The sequence below is a fragment of the Protomyctophum parallelum genome (genome assembly GCF_964188405.1).
Source record: "Protomyctophum parallelum genome assembly, chromosome: 20".
Classification (NCBI taxonomy): Eukaryota; Metazoa; Chordata; class Actinopteri; order Myctophiformes; family Myctophidae; genus Protomyctophum; species Protomyctophum parallelum.
The window spans coordinates 33,054,645-33,073,549 of NC_139718.1; the positions used below are offsets into that span (position 1 = coordinate 33,054,645).

Genomic DNA, 18,905 nt, shown 5'->3' on the forward strand with positions numbered 1-18,905 from the left:
TTATCCAAACCTTTCAGTTTAATGTGAAACATAAATGTAACATGGAAATGAACATTGTGGGATGGGAGGAAAGCGTCTACTACGTCTTCATACCAAAACCTTCATACTGAAAATGTCATTCTAGCCAAAGGCAGATCTACAATACAAGTTCATAATCTGTCCCATTTCCACCATTTGTCATACAATGAAGTACACGAAAACACTGGGCCAACAGGTTGGCATTAGTGTGAGAGAGAATTTTTGTTTTTCTGATGCTGATCCTGATCCAGACTGTGTGTGGCATTTGGCTAAACCTGTGCCCAATGTTCCATCCCGTGTCTAACTGCATGTACCCTGGCTGAATTACAGTAGGACTGAACCCTGGATGGCTGGGGTCTACCAATGCTGTCTACCTCCGGCAGACCAGAGTTTGACACCAAGGTCAGGAGGCACGTGTGCTGTTGTGTAGTAGGTCATCTGGCTAGAGCTGTGTGTAACATTAGCTTCCATTCATCTCCATTGAGGATCAAATGTGCGACACACACACACACAGCAATATCATCCGTTAGTTTTAACTAAAAGTGGAGAGAGAGAGAGAGAGAATTACATGCTCTACCTTAAGCAAGGCAATAGGCGTGCCATTCTCAACCCTTTGAGCTACACAGGGAACGGAACCCCCAATCCAGTCATTAGATCTTGATCAGAATCAGAATGATTTATTAGAGCATACTAGAGCCATTATTTGACTTTTTACAACATCTGTATCTGCAATTGAAGTCCATGTGTCCCAACCTAAAACCTGAAAATGTTTGAAAATATGAACATCCGTTAATCGGTGGTCTAGGACTAGTATCCACTGAACAACACAGAAGCATAACTTTTTAAATATGTTGTGTGTCACACATCGGAGGAGAGGCTGTCACTGTCAACCCCTATAGACAGTAAACTCAGACATTCACTGAGAGAATCATCAGGTCCTTCCTCAATGTCCAGATCCAGGTCATCCCACAGACTGCTGCTCCTGGATCCTGGTCACAGATTCATGCCAAATGCCAAAATTGTGTGTTATTTGTGCAGTTCTTCATCCTCAACTTACAACAAATATCAGTCAAATCCAATGAGGTATAATTAAAAAAAGGTAGAAACCTATTCATCCAATCCACACTGTAAAATCCAAAGTCATAATTTAATTTAGAGACAAATGCTTTTTTTGTACACAGAGTTTTGATTGGAATTTGATTCCTCACTATCAATCTTTTATGCTGGGGACACCCTGGAACCCACCCAAGGACTCCTGTATATGGGTCCCCACTACCCAGACTCCATGTTGAGAACCAGTGCAGCAGCTCTGTCAGGAACGGATTTAAAAGATTATAGTATACTAATGCCATTTGATCAACTTACGTTTCAGCTTTGTCTTTTTCTTGAATCCAGGCACCTTTGCGGTGTATCTTTTGGTGTTTCTATGTTTTGATGTTGGTGTACCAGGAGATCTGTGTTTTTTTAAACAAAAACAAGAGTTTGTATTAAAGAATTTAGAATTTAGGCTTAAATTCCTATAAAGTGCCAACATTACTAGAATTAGCTATTTTAATAAAAATATGATTAGATTTTTTTCCAGTAAAGCTACCAGACCCGGGTGCAACTATACTAAATACACATTTCTGTCTCTGTAGTACTGTATGTACAATAGTGCTAGGTAAGGAAATTAGAGACAAGAGATTTATTTTCAATATGTAATAAATTAGATTATCTGTATGGTGTTTAAGATTGGCTTCAAGATAGCTAAATTGTAAAAAAAAGAAAAAGAAAGAAGATAAAACAATACATTAAATTATATGAAACATTGTTTCCTAGTCCTACCTTCCTTGTCTTTTGGCATGGATTTTGGAGAGCTTGGATTTCCCTGCATTTGCACCACTGTGTGTCTGTTGCTTTGAGCTGCTGGGAACTTCTGTTTCATTATTTTCTAGTGCACGCTGTACCTCCAACACAACAAAACTGTCCCTCTCTGGACTGTTGTCTATGAAAAACATCAAACAAAGAACACATAACTTTAATTTACATAATCATGCAGTGAAATGAAATGAGAACCAATTGCATCATTCTTACTATTCAACACCATTGTATTACAAGTCTGACAGTGCTTTTTCTCTCTTATTCTATTTCTTAAATATCTCCTTATAGCTTTCCAGGACTGCTTGTTTCTATATATGGCTAGTGAAACAACCACCTTTGAGGATCAATAAGGTTCAATGTAAGTTATCAAATGATGCTGAATTGCAACAGCAGTGTGCATTTCCTCCACGTTTCATCCTACATGCAATGGATCTGCAGCGATCAGGTTTAGATGTGCAAGCTTTTCCTTTTCCCTTAAGTCAGCAGCACATTGTCCCACACAAAATACAAACAAATGCATTTCTCTCACCTGTCCTTATGCACCTGTGGAGCACATTCATGTAATGTTGGGTAATAAGGTTGCGCACGTGCTGTGCACTGTAGGATTCAGCTATAGTATACAGATACTCCTTCTGAGCTGGGGTCAGCTCTGCGTTCTAGAGGAGAGAAAAGGTCACTGGCTCACTAGTGTTTTTCGTTCCATGCTGTTAGAAATCTGCCGAAAATAAAATCTTATGGCTTTAGGTGATTATATTCTGCATTGCATTCAATAAGATTAACTTTAATCACCGGGCATAACTATTTTAGGGCATGTCATAGGCAAGACTTTATTTTCTTTTTTTTAATACTTAAAATAGCAGATCTACAAGCTCACAACGTGTCACAAATCAATGGGACATGTTGTGAGTTTACACTTACAGTATAGGCTAATTTGCACCTGAATACAACAATACCATGGCATGACATAACATGGATGTTCACCTTTAAAAATGGGGCTGAAGTCATAGCTCTGCGAATGTGAATGATGGGTTCATGCTGTGGAGAGTGTCTAGCCAGGGGTCTCCTGACCCTCAAACCACTTTTCGAGTTCACACTGACATCGAGCAATACTGTTAACAAGAACACCACCAAACTGTCTAATTTAGCTCTTGAAAATCACAATAAAAAAATCATCAGTTTTCATCTTGAGTTTGTACAAATGTAATCAATTGAACACATAACCACATTTGTACAAATGGATTATGGATACATTAATTTAACACAGGATTTTACTGTGCATCGGTCTTCATTGCCTCCATTGCCTTCGGTTTCTTATCTCCGCTACAGTGTCTCCCTCTTCTTGTGATATGTTTTTAATTTCATTTAATTGATCTAGGTTGCATTGAGTTGAATTGAACTGAATCATGACCAATGGATTGAAAAGGAAAACTTTGTTTAGTACTCAGCATAGACCGTATGTCTTTGCTGTAGTTAGTGTGTCAAACCAAAGCATTCCTAATTAGGACACCAGACGCCAGCGTTCTTCCTGTTACAGCTCAGGCAGGCATGACCCAAATTCAACCTCAGGTGTAGTATTTCCTCTAGTTTCCACAGATAATGTGCACACTGCTGGGTCTTGAAAAATCTGTCTCTCGGGTTTCAAACCAAACAAGACACTGACGTATTTTGTTGATTCAGCAAGGAGATGGTGTCTATGTGTCCGAAATGCTGACTGGGTTGACTGAGAGTGAGTTGAAAGAAAAGTTAAACTTGTGTTCTGGATTTAAATATGCTTGCCTCTACTCTCTTCTCCAAAAAAGCTGTCATTTTATTAACTATGTAGCCTTAATCATGAAGAAGATTTTAGATTTGTATGTTTCATTAGTTATTCAGAACTGATATTACTAGTATTAACTAAGGAGCATGATGAACTTACCCCTATTTGAATCAGGTATCCCTGTTAACCTGCAATTTAAAACAAGTTTCAGTTAGTATAATCACAATGAACTGCATATTGAATAATACTATTCCCTTATTTCATTTCTAGGGAACCTATAGGTTAAAAGGTTATTTGTGTTTAATTAATAAAATAAGTATAGGCAGAAAATGAAAATAAACGATTAGCAGTTCATTATTCACAGTGAAAAAATGCTGGTACAGTATCACTTTACCTGGGCAAAATGCTATCTGGATGCTCACTGTTCACTTTCTGATTTTCTGCAAACGTCACCTGCTTTTTCATGGCAGGAAGAGGTGACGTTGCAATGAGCAGGTGGCCGAGCCCGCTGACCTTGGACGCACACATTTCCCAGCTGGTCTAGGCCCAAGCCCTCTTTCCTGTGCCTCCCCTATATGCTGTTTCCAACTTTCCATATCATCTGTCTGCAGTGATGGAAGAAGTACTCACATTTTTGATTGTAAAAATAGTCTGTTTTCAAGTACAAGTTCGATACTTCAATACTACAAATTTTACTTGATTAAAAGCAAAAAGGTACTGGCATCAAAAGACCACTAAAAGTACTCGTTATGCAAAATGTCCCATTTCACAAGTTTTCAAAATGTATACAAAACCTTTGAAAATAGCCGAACTATCGGATATTTTCAAATGGCCAAAGTATGTAGTCATAGGTCTGAAGTATTTTTGTAATAATATTAATAAAAATCTACAAAGTAACTATAACTAAAGTTTTCAAATAATTCTGGTCGAGTCCAAGTACGATATTTGCCTTTCAAATGTAGTGGAGTAGCCTAGAAGTCAAATTATTTAAAATTGGAAGTAGGCCTACTCAGTAGAGTAGAAAATACCTCAAAATTGTACTTAAGTACAGTACTTGAGTAAATGTACTTTTAACACCACTGTCTGTCTGTATAAAGAAAATATGCAAATAGGATAAGACTGCCCACTACCCGTTAGAATGTATGATATAAAAAAGTAGGGCTGAACCGGTCTCCCTTGTTGTAAATTAATAATATAGCCTATTAATAATATATTACTAATAATAATTAATAATATATTAATAATATCAATAGAGATATTGTATCTCAATGGGACTCACCTGTATAAATAAAGGTAAAAAAAACAAATAAAGAACAGATCCATATTCACTGAAGGTCCAAACCTATAACTTTAGAATGAAGGAAAGGCTACTGTCTTGTCTTGGGCAGACGATTTCTTTAGAAGTGCATGCTGGCTCCTATAACTAGAGGGCCCTGTAGGTGTGTTCTTGAACAGGTATCTATGTCCAATCTGCATGGGAGTAGCACCTTCAAAATAAAAGCATACTATACAAATATTGTGGTTAACAATAACAAGACAACACAAACATACATACGAATTACTCAGTTACTCACTTCAGTCACTTAATTAAAAAGAAAAACACAGAAGTGCTATGCACCTGTGCTACATGCTCAATAGGATCAGTCTAAATCAGGGGTTGTCAACTGGTGGACCTTGGACCACTGGTGCTCTGAGAAGGTTTGTTTGATAAACTTAGACCATAGCTGTTGGTGGGAGTGGGAGAACAGTGGAATTAGACATCATCATTAGCCTATCAGTGGTCATTTTAGAAGGCTTGTACTTAAAGCTTAACTATGATCGATGAGGATCAGTTCATTGACATGTCCACAGACTTTACCTTTTGGAACTACATACAGTATTTGTGTGAGTTTTTTTCCCCAGACTGGCATACCAGAATTGGTACAGGCCTACTGTAGGTATAGAGACAGAAAATGATACTAGACTTTGCCCACCACTATAGCCAGCCCAAGAATAGACAGACTGCAACTCAAGATAAAACCTAATCACAGCCTAGCCCATATCCCCTGCCTGACACCACAGTGGTCCACAGGTTGATTAGTCATGGCGGTGGTCCCTGCTTGACAATCAGTTGAAAACCCAAGTTCAAAATATGACCCATATGTATAGGAATACATTTTGACCTAGCACTGTGAATTTGACCTTTGGATATTTGATGGGGGAGATAATAATAAATGTAGCAAGTGCTATCCCCAACTCATCTGCCAAGTGTAGATTAAAACAAAACACACTAACACACTCAGGATCCCACACATTCTCACTCTCTCACTCATACACGCACACAACCAAACCAACTGAGGTTGGATTACCCTCACACTACGTTTTTCACTCTCCTCATCGATGGCAAATTAAGGCTGAGTATGTGATGAACTAATAAATGTAGATATCAACTGGACAATATAATAGTAGAGTTCCAACCTTAATTAATGTAATTTGTTTTTGTTAGTCCTCATTAGAATAAAATACAGTCATGCCTGTATTTTTGTGGCTCCTTATTGCTGGTCACCTGTATCACCTGCCAAATTGGGTTATCATTCTGCTAAAATATGTTGTGTGGCTTAAAGGACCACTTCACCACTTTTCAACCTATCTTTATATAATAATAGGTCCTCACTAATAATCATGAAAAAAATGGTGCAATTTTTTTCTACTCGGTCTGTGTCTCATAGGAGGGCTGTGGGCAGTTCAGAAACCGTCTTCCAGTGACATCATCGATGGGGAATACAAGCTAATAATAACTGCAGGCTTTCTAGTCCTGAAAAGTTACAATGTGAAAATGGAAGCCATCGTTCTCACGATAATGAAAATCTAAATACTTTTGTAAAAAAATCTGCCTAATGATGATGTCACTGGAAGACGGTTTCTAAACTGCCCACAGCCGTCCTATGAGACACAGACTGAGTAGAAAAGAATCTTGCCATTTTTTCATGATTATTAGTGAGGACCTATTATATGAAGATGGGTTGAAAAGTGGTGAAGTGGTCCTTTAAGATGAACTTCCAAGGTTTCACATACTACCATGGAAAACTGACCCTATAGTGAACGAAAAGGTTGTCCTGCTGGAATTTCCTCACTGTGTATAGGGAGGGAATTTAAAAACACATCTGGCTGGCTGACAGCCTCACCATTACACAGCAATTCTCTGACGTCTGAACCATTGAAGGTTGCTGTTGTCCTGCACTCTATATTTCTGTTTCCTTTGCATCCAGATAAACGCCAGTGTCTCATCACCTAAGAATTCTTCCACACTATGAAGTAGACATGTGATGTTGGTGGTGATGGATGAGGTTAGCCTGGCATGGCCATGCAGACAGACCTGGCAAAAACATTAAAAGTCCATATAGCTACTTGGCTGCCACATGGCATCATGTCTGAAATGAAATGCGGGATGTTGGAGGGCTAGCGCTCCTCAAACAAAAAATAAACACTTCACTTGCTTCACTTACACGATGTCATATTTGACATTGACCCTATGGAATTTCCCTTGAAATGGACCCTGCAGTATACCATAAAATAAGGTTACGGACATATTCATCAGAATCAGCACCTGTAAAACCCCCTAAAAGTGATATTTGTGTTTTTGTGTATTACACAGACATAAGGAAAGTCCTGTATAAATGAATGAAGAGTGAGACACCAAATGAATACAGATGCTGCCATAGGCCTATAGGTGTATAGGCTAATAGACTTTTTTATTGCCATAAAATAGTAGGCTAGGGTTATGTTACATCCTCGATGATACTTACTAATTAAGTTGTGTTCCATTCAGGTCAAACAGAATCATATGGTGCTTCTATTGTGCATGTTGGCTCACTGGAAAAGGCTCTGTTTTTCATTGGTAGGCTATTTGTGTCATTGGTATCGCCTGTGAAAGATTAGGATGTAACATTACCCTACTAATTAATCATGTCAGGCCACTGTGACAATGCCCATCTACACGCTCACAACACCTCACGTGCTGTTGTGAGCGTGTAGATCTGCTATTTTATGGAAATAGTTCAACTTTTAGGCAGAGGATTGGCGCTGTTTGACAGACCGTCAATATCTAAACAATGAGCTGATAGATTCAGTCAGATTGCTTTATACTAGGCCTACTGCTGAAACTTTGTGGGATCAGTGCTTATTAACACATGGGGTCACAGGCGAACGAGGCATTCCTACACTACAGACGGTCATTTGACTCAATGCCATTATCAAAAATATTCCATATTCAATCTTTTTAAGCATTTTTTAAGTTAAAATGCCTTGTATTGGCAAACTTACTTGATAAAGGAGTTATAACTCCATGGTTCTGACTTTGCTATTATTATTTTTTATTATTGTTATGTACTAATAATTACGTAACTATATATAGTTACCTATATAGGCCTACATACAATTATATACATAATATATATAGGGGTATCATATAACAATTAAGTGAAAACTAGTGGGCGACTGACTGGGCGTTAGTAAACAATGACGTCAGAATACTGCTTGTTGCTTGTTGCAGCAGTTTGGTTGGCATAGCTCTGCCCCGGTAGCAAGACCACTCGCCCTTGGCTTGCCCCGGCTCCTTTTGTTGTTTTACAATTTGTCTTCTGGTTCTGAAAATGTCAAAAGTAGGAATGCTGAGAGCGTTCGTCAACGAGAGATTGACTGTGGCAGTCGAAGAGATATTTGTGCAGTTTGAAAGAACGATAACAGACTACGAGGATGAAGTAACTCGTTTAAAAGCGCAGAACATTCAACAACAGACGCGACTGGACACCATTTTGAAAACTCAAAGTAGTAGAAGAAAAGGTTTGTTTAAAAAATAAACAATACAGCTCTATGACTTACTAGATACTACGTACTTAGTGTGCAATGTGTGCATCTTATTCTTATATACGTATATGTTATTTGTGACTAGACTAGGATGTACTGACATTTGATTGAAAATGTCAGAATCGATAAATACATCGTAGGCTAATTTGTAACATGATTAGAACTTCTAATTAGGCTATGCCACAAATAAAGACGCACCTTATTAGACGCACCTTATTCTATTCAAGTTCCACATTTTTAGCTGGATATCTGTATAACCGCTCCTATCCAGCAGAATAACAAACGCTCCAATTGATATCTCAAGGTGGATTATTTCCCCAAGACAACGTGGAAAAACTGCAACACAAAACATAACAATGTACTTCTGCAGATTATTTTAGGAGAGCTACGTTATCTTCTCTTATTATTCTTTATCTTCTCTTATATTCTTTATTTAAGGACGCTCTCTTTTTAGACGTGAGAAGAGTTCCTTGCCCCACTGAAACTCAGCTTGTTCTGACTGAGTTCAGCTCACACAGGTGCAATCGATGCTGCCTCACTCTAATCACAGGGCTCTTCTCCTGCATGCCCAAACCCAACAGGTGATTGAAATGAGGTGATTAGCTGCTTAGGTGAGCCTAATTCAACCTGCCCATGAACCAGACAAACAAGACCACAAATACAGAGCACAGTAGATGGCACTATCTCACCATGCATTTACCATAATTATGTACCCAAATAAACACACACATATAATGTTCACATATACATTTTCAGAAAGGTGAGCAATAAAATAGAACATTACAAAATACCCATTGCTGGGACAGCTACAATATCAATGAACCCTAGGTTTCATTGATATCCAGCTAGCAGTCTTGAACCAAGGCTAAATTAAACTCCTAGCCAGCCTAGCCCTAGAATAGCTAGGGGTTAATGTCCTCATTGAAAGGAGTTTACATATGCTTAATAGTGTTGTGAATAACTTCTGTTAACAGAGAATGTTGTCTGTATGAATCTCGTGGAATAGTGCAGAATATACACATTTGATTGATTGAAGACAACTCAATACAAAAACTGTCAACTGTGAGTGGATGACCCAATAAAGCATTACACTTCTTTACAAGAGGGTCCACCTAACGTTTTTGGCAATAACTTCAAAGCCCAAAATTTGAACTCTCGTAGATGTATGTAATTGAAAATGTCAGAATCGATAGATACATCAAAATTTTTGCTCTGTTGTGTTTGTTTCATTGTTCTCTCCCAAGAAGAGAACTAGTTTATTTTTGCATGTCATCATTATTAATGTATTTCACTCTTCCCTCTAGAACCTACCCAGGTTATTCCAGAGGAGGTTTCCTCTGTGCAGCAGACGAGTCCCAGTCTGTGCCAGGAGCAACCAGAGCTGCTGCTGATTAAAGAGGAACGGGAGGAATTATTTAGACCTTTGTCTTCACATGTCAATCAAAGCAAAACTGAGGACAACAGAGAGACGGAGTCACCAGTTGGATCCTCAACTGCGCAAAGGAAAGTTGATGGAAATCTAGCTACCAACATTAAGCTCCTCTCTTCAGACCGTTTTGAAACTGACACTGAAGACAGTGATGAGGATCAGAAGGATACTGGGGAACCTAAGTCAGGTTTATACATGCTGAAACCAAAGAATGCACAGCTCATGAAAGGACAAAATCCGTCTGTCAAGACACCTGTCGAATTTACAAACCAAATCCCAACTCCTCTTTGTTGTAAAATCTGTGAAAAGTTATTTCCAAGTAAATTGTCTTTAATGGTACATGTTAGAATTCATTCAAGAGATTGTGGTTTGTGTGGAAAACATTTAGAGGCTTCAGAGAGCTTGAAACTTCACCTTCAAGCTCACAGTACCTGTAATATTTGTGGCAAAACATTTACATGGGTTTCAGGTCTTCAAAGGCATATGAAGGGTCACACTGGAGAGAAACCCTTCAGCTGCACAGTTTGTGGTAAAGTATTTAGCGAGAAAGCCTATATGAAAGTACATATGAGGAAACACACAGGCGAAAAGCCGTTCAATTGTACTATTTGTGGAAAGGGAATATATGCTAAAGGGCTTTTAAAAATACATATGAGAAGTCATACTGGTGAAAAACCTTTTATTTGCCCATTTTGTGGTAAAGGGTTTGGCCAGAAAGCAAATCTAAATGTACACATCAGAAATCACACAGGGGAGAAGCCCTTTGGGTGTAGTGTTTGTGGAAAACAATTCACAGAGAATGGAGCACTGAAAAGACACATGGCAACTCATACTGGGGAAAAGCCATTTACCTGTACAGTCTGTGGTAAAGGATTTGTTCGTGAGTCAGTTCTCAGGAACCACATGACGATTCATTCAGCGGAGAGACCTTTTGTTTGCATGCATTGTGGACAACGATTTGTCGAGAGTGGACAGCTGAAGAGACATGTGAAATTCCACACAGCACAGAAGCTGTACTCCGAATGCTCCCTTCCAGTGGACAGTTTAAAAGAGCAAAGCGCCAGCTGTAGTTTTCAAATGAAGGACGAAACTTGAAACGGTCAGTATTTGTTTGGGTTGGGTGCAGGCTATGTGGTGGGTACAGTACAGTTGGTTACATGTACTGCTATGTGAGCAGGGGTTTCTATTTGATTATTTATTTTCATTTTATAAAAAGTAGTATTGATTTGGTTTCAGCATTTTACTCGTGCTTATATTCTTTTATGTTGCTTGTTTATGTTAGAAATCAATTATTGAATTTATTTCTAGCCCTAAAACTGACATTTCCATTCCAGATACTTTAGTTTGGATAACTCCAAACTAAATTATTTTTTAATCATTTTCCTACTTATATTGATCCCAAATGACTTGATTTGATTTGCAGAAATGCCCCTGTCCAGTTTCCCCAGCAGACCAAAGCATAGAGTGGATCCCATAAGCATATCGCTTTTTATTGCGTTCAAAGGTGATTTTTATCAATCTGTTATTAGTTGTCATTAGACCCAGCAGACCAAAGCATAGAGCGGATCCCATAAGCATATAGCTTTTTGTTGCGTTCAAGGGTGATTTTTATTTTTTCATCAATCTGTTATTACTGTAGTTGTCATTACACACGCATCCATGCCTTGGTTGTCCCACACGAGCCATGGCAAGTCACTTGGGATCAATAAGCAGGAACATTTTACTTGTGTGCACTGCTAAATTGGAGTCTGGAGTGTGGGACGATGCAAGGTTTTATCATATTCCATACTAGTTTGAAGTTTCCTGATATCATGTGTGATAATAGTGCAGCATAGCTGTAACCTCTATAAACGTGTTTACGGTTTATTTGGTTGTTCACAACAGTGAATGGGGCATGATGACAAACTATTAACTAAAATAAAGTTACATGTTCTGTTGCTGGTGTTTCATAAGGAATACATTACCCTAATGAGTGAGTAGGCAGGATGTTCAGTGTCTAGTTTAAAGGCAGTTAAGTGTAATGAAGTAGTAGCGATTGAGGAGACCATTAATTCCATTACAGAACAATCTATTTAGCTACAGTATTGTATAGTTACAGTAAAACATCAGGTCCAGAGGTAAGTTTAGTTTTTTACGTGGTGCACTGCACACAAAAGAAACATCGCTCACTAAACAACCATTAGATCTGATTTAAAGGGGCACGGTGGCACAGTTGGTAGTGCTGTCGCCTCACAGAAGGTCCTGGGTTTGATTCCCGCTCGGGACGCTGTCGGTGCTGCTGTGGGTTTCCTCCTCCGCGTCATCAGTGCCCATACCCGAGGGCACTGATGTGTGGAGTTTGCATGTTCTCCCCATGTCCCCTAGGTAGGTACCCTCACAAAAAACATGCAGTAATCCTGGTCTTTAAACTGCCTCCCCCTGGCCAGCCAGGGCACCTGATGGAGGGGAAAGGAATAACGTCCAACCAGGGAAACTCCCCTCTGTCAGGTGTAAAGGAGGAACTTGGACACTGAAGGAAGCATGAGTTCAAGTCCGTTGCTGTCCCCATGTCCCCCATATATGGGGACTAGGTTGGCAGAGGGTGTGAGCCCAGGATCACATTAGATAATTGACACAGGGGTGAAAAATGGGTTACAAAATCGTGGGATAAAAATTCAAAATATTAAAAAATCACACCTGTGTGAAGTGAGGGGCGCTAATATATTAAAGTCTAACTCATGTTGATTAGGTGATGTGATGTAAAACAAACGGTGACAAAACAAACATTAAATTATCTTTGTTAATGGCATGTAATGTTTGTGTTAGGGACAAGATGACGTAAATTTTCCCTTCATTGTCAATGGCGTTTAATAAAAAAACATTGAACCTGTATATAGGATGGTCTAGCACCCCTCAAAAATATATCTGATCTACAAGCTCAATGCATTGCATTTGTGACGCATTGTGAGCTTGTAGATGGGCTATTTTCAGCAAATAACTGAGTAGGATATACTAGAGGCAACATCAAGATATCAAGTATTAATGTATTAAGTGTTAACTATAAAAGATGGGGTAAGTGATTTTCTTTGGTTAATTTAAGTGTTAAATACTTGTGTTTGTTCAATAACATGAGTCACCATGTTTCTCCAGCTCTTCATTGAACAGAAAATGCATTTTTTTGGGATACCATTTTTATTTTCTCTATCTAATCCTGAACTCAGACAGGATGAAGTGAAATTGGAAGTGATGACAAGAAATTATAAGACAAAGTTGGAACTGGAACATCATCAAAATGAAGCTGTTAAATGTTTAGTTTCCCCCTGATTGGCTGAAATTTGGCAACCCACCTCAACAAAAGGTTTTGTATTAATCAAAACTTTAATATAGATATAGTTTATATGATATCTATATGGATAATAATATATCTATATGGATAATACTCCATTATAGAGTATTATTATTGACCAGTAGGTGGCGGTATGTACCTAAAGGCAATGTTCAAATTTTAACTAAAAGGATTGGCGTCATAATTGTGCGCGAATGCTTGCGTTGTTGACTATCTATTGTATGTGGACATCCATGGTGTTATAGCTGGTATTATTTGTTACCATTAATACAAAGATTTTTTTCTTCTTCTGGAAATGTCTAACGTGCAAATGCTGAGAACATTCGTCAACGAAAGATTAACTATGGCCATTGAGGAGATATTTGTGGTGTTTGAAAGGACAATAATTGAGTGCGAGGATGAAGTGTGTCGATTACAAGCAGAGAACGATAGACACCGGCGGCTGCTGGACGTCATTCTAAAACCTGATAGAACAGGCATGTATAATAAATAGCATGTTATTTTTTTATTTGCGCACAATGTATCCAACTAATTCCATTGTGAGGAGGAGGAAATGTAGCATTGCTGTCATTAACGTTATTGATTTCTGAAACTGTAATTGATTACTAACAGTATGCGGAATACATTACATTTCAAAAGAAAGCACAAACTCTACAAAAACGTACTCTAATGCGCAACGCATTAGAGCTATGGACCAGAGCTAGACGACACCATGATTAAGCATTACACTTCAAATCATATAAAGGAAGTAAAAAGGGAAAAACAAATATGCAGTGAGCAAGCTTTAGTCACACGTTACAATTTCAAACTTGATTTAAGGTGACATAATTATCTTAATAGGAAGAAAAACATTACATGGGTCTGTGCTTTCCAACAATGTAATTTGATCCCATAGGTCCCCAGATTTCTGCCAGTGAAGAGGGCTTTTATGAGCAATTGGACAGGAGCCACAGTCTGGATCAAGAGGATGATGAGTTTCCACTGATTAAAGAGGAACTGTTTGAAGGCCCAGGTGAGACAGATTTCTCAGAGGTGACAAGTAAACTACTACCTCCAGTAAAAAGTGAAAATGAAGATGAGAATCCTATGTCTTCAGAGCTCAGTCAAAGCCAAACTGAGGAATACCAAGTTACAAAACTTCGAGTCAATACCTCAAACGATGGCCATCTCATCTCTTCCTACTGTTCCGAGACTGAAGACGAAGATGATGATTCTAAGGAGGTCAAGGACCCTCACTCATCTTTAAACTTGGAAGGACAATGTCTGTCCCTCGCCGATGACTTCAAGACACCTCCAGAATTGTCCCAAGAACTGAATTCAACAAATCAAAGATCAACCACTTCAACTTGTAAAATATGTGAAATGTCCTTCATTAGTTGGTCGTCTTTAATTTTGCATGTTAGAACCCATAAACGAGATTGTGGTCTCTGTGGGACACATCTAGAGCCTTCTGAGAGCTTGAAACATCACATACAAGCTCACAGAACGTGTAACGTTTGTAGCAAAAGATTTGATTGTATGTGGGGTCTCCAACGGCATATGAAAAGTCACACGGGTGAATCACCATTTAGTTGTCCATTGTGTGGCAAAAGATTTCGTCAAAAGTCAGCAGTGAAAACACACATGATGAGTCATACAGGGGACAAACCCTTTAGTTGCAAAGTATGTGGAAAACAATTTCATGTTAGGGGAACCTTAAATAGACATATGAGAGTACACACAGAGGAGAAACCTTTTCCATGCACAGTTTGTGGGAAGCAATTTAAAGACAATGGCACACTGGCAAAACACAGGAGGAAGCATGGGGAGAACACCTCTGCATGTACTGGGTAATGATTTGTTGAACAAAACAGTTGGAAAAAACATAGGCCAGACACTGCAACGTGAAATCTGTGCCACAAACATTTTAGCAATGTCAAACCAGAGGCAATACGTTATTTCCTGGACCACCTATTGCACAATCAATCACACTGAGGATAGTAGGCTACAGTGCTGGACTACAGAACACAAAGTAAAACCTAACCACTTAAACCCTATTATACTTATAGACCGGGATCCCCCAGGGGTCAGTACTTAAAACTCTTCGCTAGCCTCGTATGCCCAGCTTTGAGTGTTTGTGTAAAGTAACAAACATTGAAGAAAAGTGTGTAAACAAATATTGAAGACAAAAGTGAAGACGCAAATTGTGATTGACTGGAATGAGATGATAACATATTACGATAAGAGCACCCCTCACTTTACACGGGTGTGATTTTCTTTTCCAGGCAGGTTTCTGAACAGCTGACGCCGTTATATTCTTGTATAATGTAATGTTTAAGTTTAGTGTACTGAAAATGTATATGCATTTGAGTGCATTGTGTACATAGTCAATGTATGACTGTAGTTTGTTTTTGGGGGAGGGATTGTGTGTCCTTTGTGTTAAAGCAGATTATTTCTCTATAATTTAAGACAGTAAAGGCACATGTCAATGAAGGTGCAGTTGGACGCGACCATGTTTGGACCTGGTTGATAGTTTATCATTTGACACTCTGGATGTTACGGCAGAGCCAGGTCAGCGCACCACAGCAGGCTTTGCACAGTGGGACCCTCCTGACCTGCCTGGGACGTCTCTGGCAGTGAGTCCACCAGGTTGTCTCTGATCACTGGCCCTGTCCATCACTGGTCAGCTATATAGTGTGTGTCTTGACTCAGAATCTCGATGTCCAGGTGTGGGTGCCATTCTCCAGTTATGGCAGGTGGATCACGCCAATGATATCCTGTCATGTGACATTTACATGAGAAGAGAAAATTTAGACTTGACAGTATGACTCAAATGTCATTGGTATAGGCCTGGACTTTTAGCTCAACTGCCTGGGCACCGCGGCGTTCGACTCCCGATCCTGACGGCCTTTGCGTTTCTTCCCCCCCATTTCCTGTCAGATTACTTTCAACCAATAGAAAAGGCCAAACAAAATATCTTTAAAGAAATGTCATTGGTATGTACTTTTCTGTATGTGTATTGTGTACTGTATGCAATAGCCATTGTGCTGTTTCCCCCCCAAGTTCATTCAATTAAATCAGTACATGGATTTATACATGTTCCAGTCAGTTTTGTATTATGGTTATTAAGTAGTAGGCTATAAAAACAACATCGGATGTGCTGCGTTGGTCTGAAATGTCATAACATTTCAACATCAGCTTTGTAAATTGTGTTAGCATAGATCTTCAAAGATTACAATTTAGGCATTTAACAGACACTCTTTATCCAGTGCAACTCTTTATCCTATGCAGCTGCATAGAAAATATGTAAGACTTCCATGCCCACATATATTGTTTTTGCTTCTGTAACGTGAAGAGTCAATGACCATTCAGATTTGAAAAAGTCAGCATTGAATGGTTCCATGTGTGTGTTTTCTAATGTCATAACTTGATGGCAATGTTGTATTGTTTATTGATACAATTGGCAATTCAAAGACCACAAATCAAAATTGTTTATAAAACATTTAAATATAAGATTTTAAATTAGCAAGAGATGATATTTTATGATAAGATATTTTCAGTCTGAACTACGCCTATATTTGTACATTAATAGTTTAGATCTGGATACGAGGACCTCATATAATCCCTACTAATAATATGCACACAGAATATTTTTGTAATTTTGTAAACCATATGCCTAGACATACTGTATTTATGTAGCCTGTTTATTTTACACATGTCAGTCTTAGTCAATAGTCATCAAACCTGCTGAAATAGCTATTCTTGTGGATATTTTATTAGTTAGCAATTAACTGTGCGTACGTGAACAGTGAACGTAACGTGATGACGCCCCTCTAGGTCCGCCCAAAGCCTGGGTCCGCCTACTACTTTTAGTTCCCGACCGTCTCTGGTTCCCGGTTGATTCGCATGACAACTGCCTTTATTTGTTAGAAACTCAGAGTGAAACTTAACCGCGCGTCACCAGGCTTTCAAGTGGAACTACGGAGCCGAGCCGTGAATCAACAACGACCGCTGTGCAGTTTCGTTTACGGCTCCGTTCGTTCTGTGTGCTTCCATTCTGTCCCGACCGACTCTTCCTCTCAAAATGTCCAAAGTACAGATGATGAGAGCTTTCGTCAACGACAGACTAAATGTGGCGGCTGAAGAGATATCTATGGTGTTTGAAAGAACGATAATGGCATACGAGGAGGAGGTTTCTCGTACAAAAGCAGAGTGCGAGTTCAAAGTGAGACAGTGTGAGCTCAAACAGAGACAGCTGGACGCCATTTTAAGGAGGGAATACGAGTTAAATAGAACCGGTTGGTACAATTAAACTGCTTTTGATGTTCACCTTGTTCATAGATTACATTAGAGATTAGATGTCATTCGTATAATCACCAGATCATGATAGGTTCATGATTTGTCATGAACGTAACGTTAGCCTGATATGATGTGACCCATTACCATTAGGCAGTTGTACAGCATCTGCCAAGCAAACTTAAAAGTAAGCATTGGTTAAAAGAAAGTACCTTCCACTGCTTAGCTATACGGTGATAGGTGCATACTGCACACATCTAGCTAGCCTCGGTACGACGGTACCAGGCTTCTATTTTCGTTCGAATATTTAGCTAACGACCCTTATTCTGGTCTTGTCTGTATACTACTCACTATCGCCCCTCGTGGAGAACAGCGTACCTGTGTTGCTGATCAGAGCATAGATCAGAGCCACTCTGTTGCTGATTAACGGGATGATACTACTGGGTCTCGGCAGGCAGGGACCCCTGAATCAAATTGTGTTGCAGATTAAATCTTTTCACAAAAAACTTAAGACTTGTTTGACAGCACCACCACCACCACCAACGTTTTGTAAAATTCATTAGTTTATTTACACACGATATTTTCTGTTAATGTTGGATTCATGTTAATGTGTATAGTTAAACAGTTCACCCCAAAAATTGCTTATTTTATTACAAGTCTCCAGTCCTGACTGAGGAGGCACGTCTGAAGCCCGCTGGTCATCAAATTATTGGTTTAGGAATGTGACAAATTTCATGGGGCATGATAGAAAACTAGAAAAAGTGCCCCTCGGGGCACAGGTCTCCACCAAGCCAGGTCAGGTTGTGGCCTCCTGGTGGCGCTATAATAGGCCAATGTGAAAAGGGTGCCATTTCTTCATACGCCTTTGATGGCAATTGGATGATTTGAGGCATTTTGTTCCAAAAATGTGTTTTGCAAAAATCAACCCGTTGGTGGCGCTATAACAGGCCAATGTGAAAAGGGTGGGATATATTCCTCAGCCTAGTAAGAAAATATGTGAAAGAATTCACGTAAATTGCATGCTGCGTTCATGATTTGAGGCTTTTGTTAAAAATGGGGAAAACTTTGAAAGCCAATTATAGCCAATTAGGATGGAATATGAAATAGATCCTATTTGAGCACATGACTATAGAGATACTGTGTAACGATTTGTGAGATTTTTGGACAGAATCTGGAGGAGTAATATAAAAAAATGTGTTTTACAAAAGTCGGCCTCCTGGTGGCGCTATAAAAGGCAGATGCGGAAAATGCATGTCAAAGGTTTGTCCTTGGAGTGTGCATGCAACGTTTCACACAGATCAGTGCAGTTTTAGGTAAAAAAATGGAAAAGCTGCCTCATGGTGCCGTTCTGGAAAATGTGGGGCAGTGGTTCATCGTTGGCATCCAGGGAGTGTGTG

At 39.1% G+C, this 18,905-nt stretch overlaps 2 protein-coding genes across 2 annotated transcripts; one reads left to right on the forward strand and one right to left on the reverse strand.

Annotated features, from left to right (window-relative positions):
• Nucleotides 1-118: 118 nt before the first annotated feature.
• On the reverse strand, nt 119-5,030 carry fam216a (family with sequence similarity 216 member A). Its single transcript, XM_083791688.1, has 8 exons — nt 4,914-5,030; nt 4,029-4,239; nt 3,794-3,822; nt 2,860-2,987; nt 2,368-2,534; nt 1,843-1,995; nt 1,384-1,472; nt 119-1,007 (listed from the first exon to the last, which is right to left on the reverse strand). Exons 2-8 carry the CDS (start codon nt 4,160-4,162, stop codon nt 877-879), a joined length of 831 nt encoding a protein of 276 aa, XP_083647814.1. The 5' UTR covers nt 4,163-4,239; nt 4,914-5,030; the 3' UTR covers nt 119-876.
• A 3,204-nt stretch (nt 5,031-8,234) lies between these two features.
• On the forward strand, nt 8,235-11,845 carry LOC310877339 (uncharacterized protein). The gene is made up of 2 exons (XM_083791161.1): nt 8,235-8,455; nt 9,784-11,845. The coding sequence occupies exons 1-2, from the start codon at nt 8,266-8,268 to the stop codon at nt 11,001-11,003; spliced, it is 1,410 nt and encodes a 469-aa protein (XP_083647287.1). The 5' UTR covers nt 8,235-8,265; the 3' UTR covers nt 11,004-11,845.
• Nucleotides 11,846-18,905: the final 7,060 nt, after the last annotated feature.